General features: G+C 51.3%; 1 protein-coding gene across 3 annotated transcripts; it reads right to left on the reverse strand.

Moving 5' to 3' along the window:
* Window positions 1-1,989: 1,989 nt before the first annotated feature.
* Window positions 1,990-13,169, reverse strand: SFTPB (surfactant protein B). Of its 3 annotated transcripts, none has more exons than XM_043917792.1 (11): window positions 13,041-13,169; window positions 12,332-12,462; window positions 11,838-11,909; window positions 11,372-11,497; window positions 9,856-10,008; window positions 9,555-9,644; window positions 5,655-5,769; window positions 5,352-5,512; window positions 4,460-4,540; window positions 3,622-3,706; window positions 1,990-3,503 (listed from the first exon to the last, which is right to left on the reverse strand). In XM_043917792.1, exons 1-10 carry the CDS (start codon window positions 13,102-13,104, stop codon window positions 3,644-3,646), a joined length of 1,056 nt encoding a protein of 351 aa, XP_043773727.1. In that variant the 5' UTR covers window positions 13,105-13,169; the 3' UTR covers window positions 1,990-3,503; window positions 3,622-3,643. The 3 variants fall into 3 exon arrangements, with proteins under 3 accessions (XP_043773727.1, XP_043773724.1, XP_043773726.1); XM_043917789.1 differs by having other exon boundaries at window positions 5,655-5,838; XM_043917791.1 differs by having other exon boundaries at window positions 5,655-5,838; window positions 12,332-12,459; window positions 13,041-13,118.
* Window positions 13,170-19,833: the final 6,664 nt, after the last annotated feature.

The raw sequence follows: 19,833 nt of genomic DNA on the forward strand, positions 1-19,833 counted from the left end.
CAGTCCATGGGGTTGCAAATAGTCAGACATGACTGAATGACTAAACTGAACTGACTGACTGAGGGGCTCCCTCTGAGGCGGCCCCCAAGCCCTCCTACCTAGGTCTCTCCCAGAGTCCACTCTGATGTGTCCTCCTCAGGCCATACCCTGGCAACTGAAGAACAAGCCCCCCATTCACTGGGGCCCTAACCCCTCCTGGAGCTTCTCCTTCTCACCTTCTTTTGGGAGTGCAGGGTGCTGAACACATCTCAGGGGCTCCCGTGTCTTAGCTGTAGGCTCTTCCTGCCAATTCTCTCCTCCCATAGCTGATCAGCTCCTGATCTTTTTTTTTTAAACATTTATTTATTTGGCTGCATTGGGTCTTGGTTGTGGCACATGGGATTTTCATTGCATCATGTGGGATCCTTCGTCGTGGCACATGGGCTCCAGAACGTGCGGGCTCAGTAGCTGCAGTGTACAGGCTTAGTTGCTCCATGGCATGTGGGATCTTAGTTCCCTGACCAGGGATCGAACCTGCATCCCCTGAATTGCAAGGCAGATTATTAACCAGTGGGCCACCAGGGAAGTCCCAGTTCCTGACCTTTTGAATGAAGGCTCCTCTTCAGCTATCAGGAGCTCATTCTTATGCTTGCTTTCAGGGTTGACAGTTTATGCCTCCTCTTCTCCAGGCTGTAGATCTTCATCTTCCCAACCAAGCTTTTTTCAAAATGTAAAACACTCTTTGTCTCAGAGAGCTTGAACTTGTAATGGAAGTGATGACATTCAAGACAAAGGTCTGCTATAGATTTACAAAAAGACTTCTTTAGAACTTCAAATTCTGAGGCCAAGCGTTTGTGTCCAACATCCCTGCCCCAACAGCAGGTTGTATAATAAGCTTTGCCTGCTTGAACAGTGGAGCCATTCAGGGTAGAGCCAAAGTGTAGCTAGATGGACTGAAAAAGTCTGTAGTTCAGGGGCAAAGTCTCCATCCGCTATAGCTCTCTCCTGGGGCTGGTAGGATTGTGGGTGACTTCTACTCTTTTTTCGTCTGCAGTTTCTGAATTTTCTACAATAAACTTGTGGTTATTGTTGTTCAGTCACTAAGTCGTGTCTGACTCTTTGCGTCTCCATGAACTACAGCACACCAGGCTTCCCTGTCCTTCACTATATCCCTGAGTTCACTCAGACTCATGTCTGTTGAGTCGGTGATGCCATCCAACCTTCTCATTCTCTGTTGTCCCCTTCTCTTCTCTTGCCCTCAGTCTTTCCCAGCATCAGGATCCTTTCCAAAAATGTGTATTTCTTTTATGATAGGAAATAAAATGACAATTCTTTTATAAGTGAAGGGACACTTTCATGTATCTAGGTCTTTAATGCTGAAGATTAATTTTACAGGGTATATTTTGAATTTGGGGACCCTAACCACCTCACCTCATCTCAGTGGAAGGATTCTTTGGTGGGAGTGGGGTCACAGGTAGGGATCAGGCTGAAAACAGTGACAGGAGAAAGAGGCAACGTGGGCATCTCTTTCGCCAACATGGAGCAGAGTGAGGCAGTCCCCAGCCCGGCTTACCTTCAGGGAGGGGCTGCGGCTTCCGCAGCATCTTAAAGGGCAGTGTGTTTCCTTTCAGGACAAGGAGATGGCACTTTGTTGGCATCATTACAGGCGCTGTGTTACATGGGAACCAATCCTCAGTGTGCCCAGCCCCAGGCGAGCTTTGAGGAGATAAATCACAGCAGGAATCAAGCCACCCTCACTTTTCTAACAAAAGTTGGAAGTTCAACAGTGCTGCAGTCCATGGGGTTGCAAAGAGTCACACACGGCTGAACACCAACCGTACAAAAAGATAAAAAGAAAACCCTCTTTTACGTCTTAACAAAAAGCAACAGGAAAACATTCACATACGAATGTGCCCAATCACCTTCCACCAGGATTGAGCCCCGCTGTGCCCACTTTCAACCACACCAGGGATTTCCTGATGTTTAAAAAAAGTTTAAGGATTTCACGTGTCTGTCTTTTCTGGGACTTTCTGTTCCCATTTTTTTATTCTGAATTCTTAATTTTGTGGAAGTGTTAGCAGAGGGATTGTAAAAGCCAGTATCTCATGCACATGGAGATGGGAGTGAGGCCAGCACAGGATTCTCCCTCCACTGTCCCTTGATGCCAGGACTTGGAGAAGGACTGGGGGCCCACGACAAGGTCCCCTCAGCCCAGTGAGAGTTGGGCTGGCTCTGGTGGGATGTGCAGGTGGCCCTGGGCCGGAAGCCCCGTGGGCATTCCTTGTCCAGAAGATGAGGCCTTGGCCACCCCTCACTCCCAAAGTGGACGGAAGTGCCTCTGGTTCCAGGCTGTGGTTAGAGATTAGACATACCAGGCTGACCCAGGACTGAAGGCACCATCTGTGGGCCTGTGGCCTACCAGCCTCAGAGCCTTTGGAGGAAAGGAGATGGGGAAGGGGAGCCTGGGAATGAAGCCCACACTTCTCAGTGTGGGCAGGGCAGGGAGCCAGAGGTGGGGTCTAGTCATACGGAGAGTCGTGAAGACCACCTCACCCAGCTCTGCCTTTGTCACTGAGAAGAGTGAGGGCCAGAGACAGGTGGTGTGTCTTGGCTGGGGACCCATGGCCAGGGGCTGGCAGAGTTCAGACCAGAGCCCAGGCCTTCTGTGCCAACCACTCCTCTTCCTGTTTCAATAGGGCTGGAAGGCCCAGCTCTTTCTGGCAGCTTCCTGACCTCCGCCCCCGCCCCCTGGCCCCAGCAGCTGGCATCAATGAGGAGGGATGACATTAAACTTGTCCCTGCAGGGAGGGTCTGAATTGTCACAGACACTTCCTCCCCACCACTTCCCCCAGGGGCTCGTGATTCTCCAGGGTGTCTGGAGCAGGCTGGACTCCCCTCCACCTGCAGATGGGCCCTGGGGCATGAGCTCCAGGAGGGTTGAGGTGGGGGGTTGCTCACTGTTTTATTCACACCTCTAGCCCTTGCTCCGAGAATGTGGCCTGGTCACAGATACTCATTGCGTTGTAAAAAAATGAGTGAAAAGAGATGAATACATGACCTTCATGTTGGGGGTCTTGCTCTGGGCAGAACTGTGAAGTCTGCTCTCAGGGGCGCTTCCGTCTCTGGAGGCACCTGACCCGCCCTTCTGTCCTAAGGGGTCACCTCTGACCTCTGACCCAGTGACACTGAGGGAGACTGGGAGGAGTCTCAGGTAGGAGGAGTCAGGCGATGGAGGAGTTCCTGGTGTCTTTAGGGAGCAATGTCTGGTGTCCCCTGAGTTTCAGGAAAGGCAGGCCTTGGTGTAAGCACATTTGGTACTGAGGATCAGTGAGTACAGAGGGTGATCTGTGAGGGGAAAGCCATGCTCAGCCGCGGAAGGTGCCTCTGGGCTGTGGGAGGGCCAGCAAGCTGGGAGCCGGGCCTGGCACTGAACGCCACTGGGATTCTGAGCAGGGGGATGAGTGGGATTGAGAGAGGACAGTCGAGATGGTGCTGCCGGGGCCCTCAGGAGCCTTGAGTTCAGCCTGTGAGGAGGAGGATGGAAGATTGGAGGCTGCCTCTTCCTGCTTGGGGACAGAAGAGCCCCCTGTCCCGATGAGGGTAGGACCGTCCCCCCTCCCATCAGTGGGAATCTGGACTCACCTGCCATGGCTGTGCGTTCTCATCAGAAGTGGGGGCTGTAGAAACACTGGAGAGGACTGAACGGAGTCGCACATGTCCCCAGGGCCTGCCATGGGACAGTATTAGGGCCCTGAGGCCTCGCACCCCCAATTTCCAGCTCTAAGAGGTTGGGGCGGCTCCCCCCACCCCCGTAGGGGCAGCTCGCACTCCACCTGCCACCTGGCGAGAGCTCTTGGTGTGACCTTGTGGGTCCCTCAGGCCACCCTCCAAGCCACAGGCCTTCAGGGCTTGGAGCCGGAGGAGGGGCACACTTGCCCCAGGACACACAATCTGTACCCGCGCCCACCCCCAGTAAGCACACACTGCTCAGTGAACAACCCCCGTCCCAGAAAACACGTCAGACCACACTCGTTAACGCGGCCCCTCCCTTCCCTCAGTCCCTTCAGTCCTGTCTGACTTGTTGCAGCCCTCTGGACTGTAGCCCACCAAGCTCCTCTGTCCACGGGATTCTCCAGGCAAGAATACTGGAGTGGGTTGCCATTTCCTTCTCCAGGGGATCTTCCCGACCCAGGGACTGAACCCGGATCTCTTACGTCTCCTGCATTGGCAGGCGGGTTCTTTACCACTAGCGCCACCTGGGAAGCCCCTTCCTTCCCATATGCCTCCCTTTTCATTCTTTTGTGGCTTTTTCTTGACTTCTCTGAGACTGCCTTGTCTATAGTAAAACAGGAGGGCACCTCCCAGTTGTGGGCTGGCACTCCTGGGGCTGCCCTGCACTAACTATGGACTGGGGCTGGGGGAGGGGGGCACTCTGGGTGCTGAGGCAAGTCCTGGAACCAGATGGCAGGGGTGAGCATACCTGGCAGGCCCTGTGGGCATCCCAGCCGCTGGACACCAGAGTCTGCAGCCGGGGCGCGTGCTCCTCCACAAACCGCTCACACTGAGGGAGGAGACAGACACAAGGCTGGGTGGATGCAGGCCCGGGGCAGGGCCCTCCTGCCTTACCATCTGGCCTCCCCACTTATCTGGATCCCCTCAGAGCTCCCTGGGCCTGGTGTAGGTCCAGCCCTCGGCCCCTAGTAAGCAACTCAAGACTGAACAAGCTGCTGGGTGGAAATGGGGGTTTCCATCAGGAAAACCAGGGACCTCGGAGATGGAGACTGAGGGGCAGGATCTTGGCCCCATCCTTCCCTCCCCTCTCCATTTCAGTTCTGGAAGCCACCCTGAAGTTCATCTGGTCCTAGAGACCTGAGGAGGGGAGCACTATGCGGAAAGCAGCCTTCTCCAGGAGTCAGCAGGCGTGTCACCCACTCTCAGAGAACACCAGGGCTCCGGGACCCCAGGCCCAGGCCTCTCCTGCTGGTGGCTTGGTCCCCACTGAGTCACACTGGGAGAAGCCCCGGGGCAGGGACAGGACTGGGACCTGGAGAGGAGGCCAGGCCTTCTCTTGCTCAGCTGGCCCTGGCATTTCTCATCTCCTGGCAGATGACTGGGCCTCTCTCCTGGTCCACAAGGGAGACCTGCTTGTCCTCCTGAGCCCATGCCCCTGGTCCAGAGACGTCTCCTGACCTTTTGCCCTAAGTTACAATGACATCATTGTTTGGCCTGCGTCCTCTCTGCATCTGAGCACCTTAAGGGCAGAGGTCCAGCCCACTCTGTGTGTCTCTGTCTGGGAAACCTGTCTTGGACCCAACCTTCCACCTCGGGCAGCCCCTGGGTTCCGAGCCCCCCCCAACACGCCTGCCCCTCACCTTTTGCTTGTCCAGCCAGGTGCCCAGGCAGGCCTGGCGCATTGCCTGTGGCATGGCCTGCTCACTGCTGTTCCCTGCCTGGGTGGTCACAAACACGCAGAGCTGGCACTCAGAGTCTTGTGGTAGCCATTCTCCAGGCAGGGACCCCAGGGCAGGGAGGGCTAGAGAGAAAAAACAGCCGCGTTTCTGCTCTCACTGGCGCAGTGCAGGTGGACCCGAGAAGGGGAGGGTCGTGCAGAGCTGTGGTTGGCAGGGGAGGGGATGGGAGCGGGTGACGGGCAGGGGCTAGGGCGGCAGGCTCACCTGGGCCAGCACTGTCCTCGCTGGAGCACCGGAGGACAGCGCCGCAGACCAGCTGGGGCAGCATGCGGCCTAGCAGCGTGTCCAGGAGGATGACAGCGTAGCGCTCAGCCAGACACTGGCAGATGCCGCCCACCAGCAGGGGTACCACGTGGCACACCTGGGCCACAGTCATGGCCAGTACACCCTGGGGTGGGGGCCGAGAAAGGACAGGGTGGGACCTTCCCCCGAAAGACCTGCTCAGGGCGCTTTGTAGACCTTTCCTGGAGGCCTTGGAGAATTATTATGCTGTTTGCAGACAGACACTGAACATCAGGGGGACTTGTCCAGAGTCACTGAGCTGGTGCGAGAACCAGGCCACAGACCCCCACTCTGACTTTAAAGACTCTGGAGTTGTTGAAATTCCGGAGTTTCCCAGAGAGGTGGATATTGCTCAGGCCACATGGCAGCCTGGGGCAGAGGCAGAACCAACCCGAGTCTTCTCCCTCCTGACCTCGTGGTGCCATGCTTCCCCCTCAGGTGGACAAGCTCCTGTCTGTGGCTCCCAGAGTCAAGAAGTCCCTGGTTTCAGGAGCCCCATGGGGAAGTAAGGAGTTCCCCCGCCCCACCCCCGCTTTGATTCCAAACACAACCTCCCTGCTGAAGAGCAAGGAGAGAGGGTGCAGGCATGCTTATTCCTCTACTCCTTTATTCATTCAGCCAATTCATGTAAAGAACTTACATACATGAAATAAGCTACAAGGATCTACTGCACATCTCAGGGACTATAGCCAATATTTTATAATAACTATAAATGGATTATAACCTTTGAAAGGTGTGAATCACTATATTGTACACTTGTGAGTTATATAATATTGTACGTCAACTATGTTTGTGTGTGTGTCCCCAGTTACTTCAGTCATGTTCGATTCTTTGCGACGCTATGGACTGTAGCCTGCTAGGTTCTTCTATCCATGGGATTTCTCAGGCAGGAATACTGGAGTGGGTTGTCATTTCCTCCTCTAGGGGATCTTCTCGACCCAGGGATTGCACCTGCATCTCCTGCGTCTCTTGCATTGCAGCCAGATTTTTACCTGCTGAGCCATCAGGAAGCCTTGTACAGCAACTATACTTCAATTTTTTAAAAAGGACCGATATGTGGCAGGCTGGCCTGGGCTCTGTTCCTGCCTGAAGCCCCCACTGTCCCTCAGCATCAGGATGGCCAAGGAAAGAGCAGAACAGGGGGACATATATATTTTGGGGATGTGACACCTTCCAAATGACACATCTCACCATAAGGACCCATTTTGCTTGCATCAGATCCCACACTCATCCTCTCCTGCTATGATGAGGGACCTCAGCTCTGTCAAAGGCTAGCCATCTCCTGTGCACAGGGTCCACCCTGCATCCCCCTCTGTTCTGCTTCATTGCTTCTCCCTCTTGCCCTTCCCTGTCATCAGCATGTGAACATGCTAAAATACTTCTGTCATTAAAACCCCTCACCCATCTTGGGGCTTCCTTGGGAGTCCTATGGCTAAGACTCTGCTCTCCCACTGCAGGGGCTGCGGGTTCAATCCCTGGTCAGGGAACTAAGATCCCACAGGCCAAAAAGTAGAAAAAGAAAACAAACAAACAAAAAAAACCCAAAGTCTCACCCATCTTCTCTTCCCTTCCCAGAAAAACTTCAAAAAGAGTTGTCGATACTGAATGCTGTAGTTCTGTCTCTGGAACTCCTCCAAAAGAGCTTTCAAGGTCACCAGCAACCCGCTGGTCATGGCTTGTCGACCCCTCAGCAGATTTCACCCCAGGGACCACTTCCTCCATGCTGAAGTGCTTTCTTCTCTCAGGCTCTACATCCTCACGCTGTGGTGTCCCCACCTCCTTGGCTGTCCCTCCTCAGGCTCTTTTGCTGGCTTTTTCCTCTTCTTCCACCTGGTCCACTCCACATCCCTGAATTTAAATCTTGGATTTAAACCTTGTCTGTAGCCATGACTGACGTCTCTGGACCTGGCCAGCGATCTGGCAGGCTGCCTGCTTGTCGCCTCCTCCCGTATGTTGTACAGGCGACTCGAACTTATCACAGCCAGGAGAGAAGTCCTAATTTTTCTGCCCAGACCTGTTCCTTCTCAAATCCACCTATCTCAGCGCGGGGTGGGGGGCATTCCAAAGAGCCTGTCGCTCAAGCCAAAGTCCATAGAGTCACGGCTGACTCCCCACTTGTCTTCACGCCCCTGGTCCCCTCCATCACCGATCCTGCAAAGCCCACCTCCCAGACAGACCCCAGTCCCCCTGCTAGTTCCAGGCCCACTGTGTTTCCTGCCATGGTCTCCTAAGGACTCGCCTTGCCCTCCTTCTTCCCTCCCTTCTGCCTGATACCATCTTCAAACACCAGGAGAGAGATCTTGCTAAAGTGTAAATCCGGTCATGGCTCCTCCTGCCTGAAACCCTTCCACAGCTGTGTACTGCCTTCAGAAGAAAGCCCAGGGCTTTCCTAATGGCTGAGTGGTAGAGAATCCATCTGCCAGTGCAGGAGCCACGGGTTTGCTCCCTTCCCTAAGAAGATCCCACATGCCTCGGAGCAACTAAGCCCATGTGCCACAACTATTGAGCCCGTGCTCCGCAGCAAGAGAAGCTGCCAAAGTGAGAAGCCTGAGCACTGCAGCTGGAGAAAAGCCTGTGCAGCCACAAAGACCCAGTGTAGCCAAAAACAAACAAATAAATAAAATTGTAAAAAAGAAGAAGTGGAACAAAGCCCAGGGTCCCTTCACTTGGCCTACCCTCTGCTCCCTTCTCAACCTCTCCCCGCAGGCTGCATGCTGCAGCCCAAGCTCGTTCTGCTTAAGACCCTTTGCCCATCGGTCGGTCCTTGTTGTTTCCCAGGTCCCAACTTAACCATCACCTCCTCGGGGACACTTCCTGACCAACCATCCCACCTCCCATTCTCCTGTCACTGTTCCTTCCCTCATCTGTCTTAATTCTCTGCTTTGAACTCATCACTACCTGAAAAAATTCTCTCCCACCGCAATGCAGACTCAGGAGGGTGGACATGCCGTCAGTGAGCAGGTGGCCATACTGGCCCCATCTGAGACAGGACAGGTCTCTCCTCACTTGGGCCCCCTTTCAGGGCAGGGCTGTTGGGTGATAGTCACTACAAAGTTTGGAAGGCTCCATGTTCAGGGTGGGCAAGGATGGGGTGTCCATCTAATGCTTCTTTTGTAAAATGAAAGCACCTTTTCTTGCTTTCTTCCTTCCTGTCTTTTCCTCTCTCTTCCTTTCTCTTTCTCTCCCTTTCTTTCTCTGTCTCTTTTTTCTTCCTTTCTTCCTTTCTCTCTCCCTCTTTCTTTCTCTCTCTTTCTTTCTTTCCCAGCAATTTGGTATAGATTTTACTGGAACAATGTTTCACTTTGTTTCTGATACATACATATCCCAACCCTCAGGCTGAATAGAGAACTTGAAAGCACCATTTCCACAAAGACAGCTGAGATTCTTTTCTGTATTTTGACACCTGGCATAGTGCCTGGAGGGCTTCCCTGGTGGCACAGAGGTAAAGAATCTGCCTGTCAATGCAGGAGACCTAAGAGACACAGATTCAATCCCTAGGTCAGGAAGATCCCCTGGAGAAGGGAATGGCAACCCACTCCAGTATTCTTGGCCAGAGAATTCCATAGACAGAAGAGCCTGGTGGGCTACAGTGTGGAGTCGCAAAGAGTCGGACACGACTGAGTGACTGAGAACACACGCGTAGTGCCTGGCACATGGTGAGGGCTTCACAATTGTTGAAGAAACTCTAGTCCTGGCACTTAGAGGCCCAGCCCGAGTGCAGGGTGCCTTGGGTGGGAACATTGCACATGGCACCCCTCCTAACTTCTGAGGAGGGATGGGGGAAGTGGAGCAGTGGGGAGCCCTGTGGCCTGGACAACTCACCTTGGGAATCACAGCCTGGATCCGTTTGATCAGAGTCCGGCAGAGCCAGCAGATGGGGAGGGGGATGGGGAACCGCTGCTCGGAGAGGTCCTGGCAGAAGAATCAAGCTGGAGGCAGGCTGGACAGCAGGCTCGCCCGGGCTCTGCTCACCAGCCTTGCCTCCATCTCCTCGCCTCCTGCTCCCGCCTTAGGCCCTGTCAGTAGTTGCTGGTGCCCTTCCTGCCTCTGCCCCTCCCAGGTCAAGTGCTCCCGGGCCCCAGGGCCTCAGCTTTGGCCCTGGCGCTCTGGATCCCCACCTCACCTGTGTCTGAGGCCCAGGCTTGACCTGGGGGGCCTCTGGCAGCAGGGGGAGAACCAGCATGTCCTGCAGACGGCCCCATGGCTCTGGCCCCTGCCCCGGCTCTGGGTGTCTGGGCTTGCATAGGCCCACGTGCTGACAGATGAACTTCGGGTTCTAGGGCACAACACAGGGTGAGGGGGTGATTAGGGTGGGGGAGGGAACCCCACTCCTGCTCAGTCTGGCTCAAGGATTCCGAAACCAGGCCACTGTCTTTGGCCTGGAATGACGGGAGCAGGCTGGTTTGGGGTTGTGGTTTAAGATTCTGTGGAGGGGATGGGGGAGACCAAAGGCAGAGAGGGAGGTCATGTGGGGGCTTTGGGGCACTTGTCTGAGGATATGTGTGAATGAGTGTGAGCATGGATGTTTGTGAGAATGAATGAGTATAAGTACATGAGACTGTGTCTTTTGTGTGAATGTGCAGATGATGTGTTTTTTTTTTGTTTCTGGAGGAGAAACTCACATTTTATTCGGCAAATTGTTATTCCTTATGCATTTTCTGTAATAAGCCTTTAGACTCACATATTAAACCACATGGGAGCTGCCTTTCCTTAATCAAGAATGTGAATTGTGGATTCAAAGGACAGAGGTCAAAATCAAAGCTTGACCAATTATTATCTGTGTATCTTTGGGTATTTATGTGTTCAGGCATATCCATGGGACTGACTGTACCCCTCCAGGCTCCTCTGTCCATGGAATTTTCCAGGCAAGAATACTGGAGTTTGTTGCCATTAACTACTCCAGGGGATCTTCCTGACCCAGGGATCGAACCTGTGTCTCTTGCATCTCCCGTGCTGGCAGGAAGATTCTTTACCACTGGAGCCACCAAGGCTTCCCTGGTGGCTCCAGTGGTAAAGAATTCACCTGCAATGCAGGAGACTGGGGTTTGATCCCGGGGTCAGGAAGTTCCCCTGGAGAAGGGAATGGCAACTCACTCTAGTATTCTTGCCTAGAAAATTCCGTGGACAGAGGAGCCTGGTGAGCTACAGCCCACAGGGTTGCAAAGAGTCAGACACAACTGGGTGACTAAGGACACACATTCTTGGGTGTTAACTTCGCTGAAGCAGTTGTTGGAAGTTTCCTTTAATTACAATATTTTAAGGACTTAAAGCTTAGAGCCTACTCAGAGTTAGCACCAAGTAAAATTTGTTATTCTTGTGGGATGGTGTGAGTTTTACCCGAGACTGTGTGTCTATAGTATGGATTTGTGACCCAGTGTATGTTTGTATGAAGAGGGTGAGGGTGTGTGTAGGTGTTTGTAAGTGGGCAGGCCCACTGTGTATAGCTTACTGGGTGGGGCTGTGATTTGGGCACCAGCTGAGGGGCATTGAGTTTCCTGGACTGGGTGTGGGTAGGATGCGCGCATGTGTGTGTCTGTGTGTGTGTGTGCTGGAGTACCACATGTGGGGGTAACTCTGGGAAAGGGCAGGCATGGAGGCTGTGAGGGAGGCAGCCTGGAGGCGAGGTGGGCAGGCCTCACCATCCGGCTCTGGAAGTGGTCAACGATCAGAGGGAAGTAGGTGTCCAGCAGGTGACGACACTGGGGCACCAGGAGTTTCAGCAGAAGGACATTGCACTCCTGCTCCAGGAATTTGCGCACTGTGTCCTAGGAGGCAGGCCAGAGAGAGGACTGTTAGCCTGGGCTCTCTGAAGTCTGCCCCATCTGAGCCCCTGGACATGGGGCCACTGCCCAGCTGACTGGTCACCTTCTCCCAGGGCCCTGGAGTTGGGAGGGTGCTAAAGGAGCTGTGTGGTTGGGCACAGGCAGTGTAGCTCCCCGTAGGAAAGACTGTGATGCTGAGATCACTCCCAGAGCCCTCTCCTGACCAGGAGACTCCTGGTAAACCCAGGCATCACCTCCAGCCTGGAGATACTCCTTTAAGAGGCTCACCTCTTCTTCCATCTCTTACCCTCCAAGCTTCAATTCAGGGCCTGGGCCTCATTACCTGGAAAATGGCCTCCTTGGCCATCTTGGTGAGGATGCGGGAGATGTCCTCACATTCCTGGCACAGGTCATCCTGAGGAGAGGGACCCAAGGTGGAGCACGTGATGGGGGGCATGCTCCCAGCTCAGGTGGCTAAGGCTGACAGGGCTCTCCAGGGCACAGGCAAGTGTCCATGATCCCATGACATCCCATTCATCCCATTCCATCCCTTCCCACCCTGTCCATCCCATCCCATCCCATTCATTCCATCCCACTCATCCTACCCCATCCATCCCATTCCATCCCATCTCACCCCATCCCATCCATCTCATCCCATCCCATCCTATCTCACCCCATCCATCCCATCCCATTCATCCCACCCCACCCTATCCATCATATTCTATCCCATTCCACTCCATCCCATCCTATCCCCTACGGGATAGGCACATCCAGAGTCTACCCAGGACCCTTTACCCCGAGCCCTTTTGTCTCCCTACATCCTTGGGTAGTACTCACGGCTTCCACGTGTCCCCAGACTTCCTGCAGGCAGTGCCCTAGGGCTCTGCACTGCAATGCTTGCTCCAGACTTTGGCACCAGAACTCGGGGCCCTGGGCACAGGCCAGGGAGTAGGTGGTCCCAGCAGCTGCTGTTTGAAGCCAGAGAAACCCTGGGATCCATGCCACACCTGGTGCACTGGCCTCCCCCAAACTCCACACCTAATTTTACTGGGATGCATGGCTCTTAAACCTGCTCGAGTCAGACAGCTCTGGCTTCTACTTGCTCTGTGTGTGTATGCTAAGACTCTTTAGTCATGTCCTACTCTTTGAGACCCTTTGAACTGTAACCCCCCAGGCTTCTCTGTCCCTGGGATTATCCAGGCATGACTACTGGAGTGGGTTGCCATGCCCTTCCCCAGGGGATCTTCCTGACTCAGGGATTGAACCCACGTCTCTTGCATCTCCTACATTGGCAGGCGGGTTCTTTACTACAACATCGCCTGGGAAGCCCTCTACCTGCTCTAGTGCCCAGCAGCTGTGCGACCTCGGACAAGCCCTGGAATCTCTGAGTCAAGGCTCCCTCATCTTTAAAATGAGGATAATGTCCAGACTAAGGATAATGCTTGCGACAGAGCCAGGGCTCAGTGAATGGTGCAGAAGTTTGCAATGCCCCCTCCACACCTAGCTCCGGGGGGTGGGGAGGCAAGGGGAGACTGGGGGGACTCACCAGTGCCTGGACCACAGAGTGTGGCCAGCAGCAGCAGCCATGGCAGCAGGTGTGACTTGGCCATGACACCTCCACAGCCTGGACACCCTGCTTGGGGCGGGGGCCCTTATAGCTGGGGGCTGGGGTGTGGGGGCAGGGCTCTGTGGGAGCAGCGGTGACCTCAGTGTTTGCTTTTGCCCTAGAGAGCCCTTCAGATGCTTTGATCCCCACCTCTTCCCAGCAGTGACACTCGTACCTGCCCCCATGATCGCCCCCACCCTGCCGTATCCTGCCCGATGAACTTCCCTGCTCCCATTGCTGCCCTCCCACCCCCAACACACACATTCTTCCTCTCATGGGCCTGGACTCCCTCCAGCCTGGGGGCTCTTGATCCTTCACATCCAATCCCATCTCCCTGGGTTATGGAAGGGAAACTGAGACAGGACGAGAGTAGCCAGGGTGACTCCCCTCCTTTCTCTCTCCGGGGCCTCTCTGGCCTCCTCTACTCTTGAGCAATGACTCTTAAGAGCTTCCTGCCTGGCTCTTGACCAGGGGCAAGCCCTGGAGGGGCGAGCCTGGAGGTGACCACCTACCCCCACCCTCTCCTCATTCTTTCCTCCAGAAAACTCCTCTGCTTCTCTGAGAACACGGCTGGCGTCAGTCACAAGAGCGTTTACGTGAAGCAAAGAGAAGAAAAAAAACCAAAGTGTCCCAAGTATCTGAGACAAGGGGCACAGCTTGGCAGTTTAGGGGGAAGAAACTCCTTCGCAGTTGCCTGGTCAGGCCCCCCTGGGCAGCGCACATCCCAGAATAAGCTGACCACCCAAGAGGGGCAGACACGAGGGGTGAGAGCAGGGAGTCAGGCGCTGGCTCGTGGCCACCACTGTGGCCACCAGCGTGGCTGAGTCCTGGGGTGCCCTCTCCAGCAGAGGATCACGGGTGCTACTTCTGGCTCGGGCAAGTGGGAATCAGTACCACTGGACTCAGGATAGCCGAATGACTCTCAAGGTCCCACAAGGGTTCGGGCAGTTTCTGTTGGCCTCAAGCCCTCATCAGTATGACAAATGGTTGCTATCATGGGAGTCGACCAAGAGTGTGTGTAAACGTGTGACAAAGATGGGTCCCCATGATTTCCATTCCTCCCAAGAAGGTGGGACTGGTGAGTGTTTAACAGAGGAGCGGCCCTGGGCACACTCAGGACTGCCCTAGCCACAGAGGGTGGGGGCTGCCTCCGGGGTATTGGTCAGGGTGTCTAACTGCCTTCTTGCTCACAGCACACCGCAGGGCAGGCTGGTTCAGTGGGGAGGCTCAGGGTCATGCAGTCACTCTGGGGCCCAGGCCCATCCTTCCCCTTGTTCTGCTGTTCCTCAGGGCTTGGGGTCCTCCCCTGGTTCCTCTGTATCTGGACGGCAGAAGGTTGGGTCGGGGGGGGGGGGTGGTTTGAGGATCAGGCCCAAGGGTAGCCTTCATTTCTGCTCCCAGTTCATGGGCCAGGACTCCATCACACTGTCCTACTTAATGGTGGGAAGGCTGGGAGACCCCAGGCTCCCGGGCGCCCAGGGGGATAGGACCTGGGCTTGGACACATGGCATTGTCTCAGATCCACCATGCTGAACACAACATGGTGTGTTCTGGGCGGGGGGTGGTTCTGGATAGTGTGTCCGTGGCTTCCATCAAATCCTCAAAGAGCTGCTCTCGCCTTCTGAGATAGCCCATGCTCTATCTGTGGAGTATGTTTCTCTCTAAATAAATCCACTTCTTACCTTTCACTTTGTCTCTCACTGAATTCTGTCTGCAATGAGACATCAAGAATCTGAGCTTCATTAAGTCCTGAAACTAGGCACTATGGATGCTTGCTGCTCTGGACTCACATCCTCTTGACATGGTAACTCAAGACGAAGGGGAGTCTCTTCCAGGGTTCATGAATTAATCTCAGGGAAGCCTACATTTGGCTCTAATTAGGTCACATGTTTCCAAACCAATTGCTATGGCAGGAGGATAAAGTTGGCCTAGGCAGATTCTGTGGGTGGAGCAGGGGTGGGGGGCAGGGAGAATTTCCATTTTACAAGGTGACCAAATGTCTCAGGCATTTACCTTGAAGTAAAGATACTGAAACCCCTTCAAGTGTGAGAAGTTAACTCGTATGCTGCCCCTAAGCATATAGACCTCAGATAAGCTGGACCTGAAGATTAATGATGCTGACTCCCAATTGCTTCACCACAAATTCATCAGAAGAAAGTCCACGAGCTGATCACGCCCTTTCCTATAAACCATTGTATGAATTGTATGTATAGTATGAACCATTACTATAAAACTTATCACCATTTTCTCCAAGTTAGGACATACAGTTTTTGAGGCTGGAGCCCACCGTGTCCCCCTTTGCCTGGCAAAGTAATAAAGTTATTCTCTTCTACTTCAGCCCCCATTCACCCCCAAATCCTCAAAGAGAGGTCTGGGTCAGCACACTCTATAGAGCTGCGATCCAAGAGGATAAAATAAACACACAAAACCAGTCATTGGCTGAGCTGCCCTGGCCCAGGGCAGGGGTGAGATTGTTGGCCTCATGGTCCCTGGATGGGTCTCTGGTTTTTCTTGCTTTGATGTTACCTGAATCTCAATCTCTGATTAAAATTTTACTTCTCAGGGGTGGGAGGAGGGAGGAGTGGTTGAGCAGTTTGGGGTTAGTAGATGCAAACTATTATATATAGAATGGATAAAAAACAAAATCCTACTGTACGGAACAGGGAACTATCTTCAACATCTTGTGATAAACCATAATGGAAAACAATATTAAAAAAATGTACACGTGTATAACTGAGTCACTTTATTGTACAGCAGAAACTAACACAACATTGTAAATCAACTCTCCTTCAATGAAAAATAAATTAAAAAAGAGAAAAGAAACAAAAAAAAATAAAAGGAAAAGAAAGAAAATAATATTGGACTTCTACAGGGAGAGTCTGCATAGATGTGCTCTACAGCTAGTTGTCCTGACCCGCTTATTTTTTTTTTTACCTATTTATTTTGTATTGAAGAATAGCCAGTTAACAGACAATGTTGTGATACTTTCAGGTAAACAGCAAAGGGACTCAGCGATACAAATACATGAATCCATCTCCCCTAAACTCCCTTCCCATCTAGGCTGCAAAATGACATTGAGCAGAATTCCTTGCTGGTTATCCGTTTTAAACAGTGGTGTGTACACGACCACCCCAAACTCCCTAACTATCCCTTCCCCCTATCCTCCTCACCCACCCAAACCCTGAAACCACAAGTTTGTTCTCTAAGTCTGTGAGTCTCTTTCCATTTTGTAAGTTCATTTCTATCATTTCTTTTTAGATTCCACATATAAGGGATGTCATACAATGTTTCTCCTTCGCTGTCTCACTTATTTCACTCATCATGACATTCTCTAGGTCCAACCATGTTGCTGCAAATGGCATTAGTCTATTCTTTTCAATGGCTTAGTAATATTCCATTATATATATATACCACATCTTCTTTATCCATTCCTCTGTCGATGGACATTTAGGTTGGTTCTATGTCTTGGCTGTTGTAAACAGTGCTACAATGAACCCTAGGGTGTATGCCTCCTTTTGGATCATGTTTTTTTCTAGATATATGCCCAGGAGTGGGATTGCAGGGTCATACAGAAGCTCTATGTCTAGTTTTTTAAGGAACCTCCATACTGTTCTTCATAGTGTCTGTATTAATTTACATTCCCACTAAGATGGGCTCAATAAAGGACAGAAATGGTAGGGACCTAACAGAAGCAGAAGATATTAAGAAGAGGTGGTAAAAATACACAGATGAACTATACAAAAAAGATCTTCATGACCCAGATAATCACGATGGTGTGATCACTCACCTAGAGCCAGACAGCCTGGAATGTGAAGTCAAGTGGGCCTTAGGAAGCATCACTATGAACAAAGTTAGTGGAGGTGATGGAATTCGAGTTGAGCTATTTCAAATTATAAAAAATGATGCTGTGAAAGTGCTGCACTTAATATGCCAGCAAATTTGGAAAACTCAGCAGTGGTCACAGGACTGGAAAAGGTCAGTTTTCATTCCAATCCCAAAGAAAGGCAATGCCAAAGAATGTTCAAACTACCACACAATTGCACTCATCTCACACGCTAGTGAAGTGATGCTTAGAATTCTCCAAGCCAGGCTTCAGCAATACGTGAACCGTGAACTTCCAGATGGTCAAGCTGGTTTTAGAAAAGGCAGAGGAACCAGAGATCGAATTGCCAACATCTGCTGGATCATCAAAAAAGCAAGAGAGTTCCAGAAAAACATCTATTTCTGCTTTATGACTATGCCAAAGCCTTTGACTGTGTGGATCACAATAAACTGTGGAAAATTCTGAAAGAGATGGGAATACCAGACCACCTGACCCACCTCTTGAGAAACCTATATGCAGGTCAGGAAGCAACAGTTAGAAATGGACATGGAACAACAGACTGGTTCCAGATAGGAAAAGGAGTATGTCAAGGCTGTGTATTGTCACCCTGCTTATTTCACTTATATGCAGAGTTCATCATGAGAAACACTGGGCTGGAGGAACCACAAGCTGGAATCAAGGTTGCCGGGAGAAATATCAATAACCTCAGACATGCAGATGACACCACCCTTATGGCAGTAAGTGAAGAGGAACTAAAAAGCCTCTTGATGAAAATGAAAGAGGAGAGTGAAAAAGTTGGCTTACAGCTCAACATTCAGAAAACTAAGATCATGGCATCCCGTCTGATCACTTCATGGGAAATAGATGGGGAAACAGTGGAAAAAGTGTCAGACTTTATTTTTCTGGGCTCCAAAATCACTGCAGGTGGTGATTGCCACCATGAAATTAAAAGACGCTTACTCCTTGGAAGGAAAGTTATGACCAATCTAGACAGCATATTAAAAAGCAGCGACATTACTTTGTCAACAAAGGTCCATCTAGTCAAGGCTATGGTTTTTCCAGTGGTCATGTATGGATGTGAGAGTTGGACTATAAAGAAAGCTGAGCACCAAAGAATTGATGCTTTTGAACTGTGGTGTTGGAGAAGACTCTTGAGAGTCCCTTTTACTGCAAGGAGATCCAACCAGTCCATCCTAAAGGAGATCAGTCCTGGGTGTTCATTGGAAGGACTGATGTTGAAGCTGAAACTCCAATACTTTGGCCACCTGATGCGAAGAGCTGACTCATTTGAGAAGACCCTGATGCTGGGAAAGATTGAGGGCAGGAGGAGAAGGGGACGACAGGGGATGAGATGGTTGGAGGGCATCACTGACTCAGTGGACATGAGTTTGAGTAAACTCCGGGAGTTGGTGATGGACAGGGAGGCCTGGCATGTTGCAGTTTATGGGGTCGCAAAGAGTCGGACATGACTGAGCGACTGAACTGAACTGACTGTGTATGAGGGTTCTTTCTCTCTGCATCCTCTCTAGCATTTATTGTTTGTGGATTTTTTGGTGATAGCCATTCTAGCTGATGTGAGGTGATAGCTCATAGTTTTTATTTGCATCTCTTTAATAATTAGTGATGTTGAACATTTTTCATGTGCCTCTTGGCCATCTGTACGTCTTCTTCTTTTTTTTTTTAGTAACAAATTTTTTTGATTTCATTATTTTTTTCATAAGTTAATTAATTAATTTTTGGCTGTGCTGAGTCTTTGTTGCTGTGTGGGCTTTCTCTAGCTGTGGGCAGCAGGGGCTATTCTCTACTAATAGTTGCAGTGTGAGGGCTTCCATTGTGGTGGCTTCTCTTCTTGCAAAACTTGGGCTCTAGGGAGCTCGGGCTCAGTAGTTGTGGTGCCTGGGCTTAGTTTCTCTGTTGCCGGCATCTGGGATCTTCCTGGATCAGGTATCAAACCCGTGTCTCCTGCATTGGCAGGCGGGTTCTTTACCACCAAGCCACTAGGGAAACCAGCAATGAAATAGTATGTGGCCATATGAAGGAATAAAATTCTGATGTATGCTACAACATAGATGAACTTTAAAAACAAGATGCTCAGTGAAATGTCAGACAGAAAAGGACAAATAATGTATGATTCTATTTATATGAAATTCCTAGAGCAGTCAAATTCATAGACAGAAAGTAGAATGGTGGTTGCCAAAGGCCGAGGGGAGAAAAAATGGGGAGTTAATGTTTAATGGGGACATAATTTCAGCTTTGCAAGATGAGAAAATGCTGGAGGTGGACGGTGGTGATAGTTATACAATATTGTCAATGTACTTAATGCTGCTGAACTATATGCTCAAGATTGTTACAATGGGACTTCCCTGGTAGTCCAGTGGTTCAGACTCCTCATTTCTAATTTGGAGGGTGCAGGTTCAATCCCTGGTCAGGGAATAAAGATTGCTAAAATGGTAAATTTAATGTTTTATCCCAATTAAAAAGAAATGGGGTGGGGTGGAGAGAAGAGACAGAGGGAAATAAGTCAAGCTGGAGGAGAGAAAAATAGTTTTGCTTTTCTTTTTTTCTGTGGCTCCTATGCATGTGGGATCTTAGTTCTCTGATCATGGATCAAACCTGTACCCCCTGCAATGGAAGCACAGAGTCTTAACTACTGGCCTTCCCTGTTTTTCTTTCTTTCTTTTTGTCTTTTGTTTTCATCTTTTTTCCCCCATTTTTCTTTTGATTGTGAGAAACAGGAGGCTCCAAAGTGAGGACTTGAGAGCCTTCAAAGCTGAGACCCAAGAGTTTCAGCCAAGTGTTGTTACATGTTGCATATTAAAATCACTTTTGTATCCTCTGAGAGATGAAAGTGAAAGGGAGAATTCCTATTGATTCCTTTTGTGGTTTCAGGCTGCACTTCCCCAACACTGC

This window comes from Cervus elaphus, chromosome 11, assembly GCF_910594005.1.
Source record: "Cervus elaphus chromosome 11, mCerEla1.1, whole genome shotgun sequence".
Classification (NCBI taxonomy): domain Eukaryota; kingdom Metazoa; phylum Chordata; class Mammalia; order Artiodactyla; family Cervidae; genus Cervus; species Cervus elaphus.

What these genes read in the sequence shown, in the direction of transcription:
- SFTPB (XM_043917789.1), bottom strand. Translation starts at nt 13,104, where the DNA reads ATGGCCAAGTCACACCTGCTGCCATGGCTGCTGCTGCTGGCCACACTC. An exon ending in ACTCTGTGGTCCAGGCACTG is followed by an intron (nt 12,463 to 13,040) that starts GTGAGTCCCCCC and finishes GGCTTCAAACAG; the next exon opens with CAGCTGCTGGGACCACCTAC. An exon ending in AGCCTGGGCCTCAGACACAG is followed by an intron (nt 9,645 to 9,855) that starts GTGAGGTGGGGA and finishes TTCTTCTGCCAG; the next exon opens with GACCTCTCCGAGCAGCGGTT.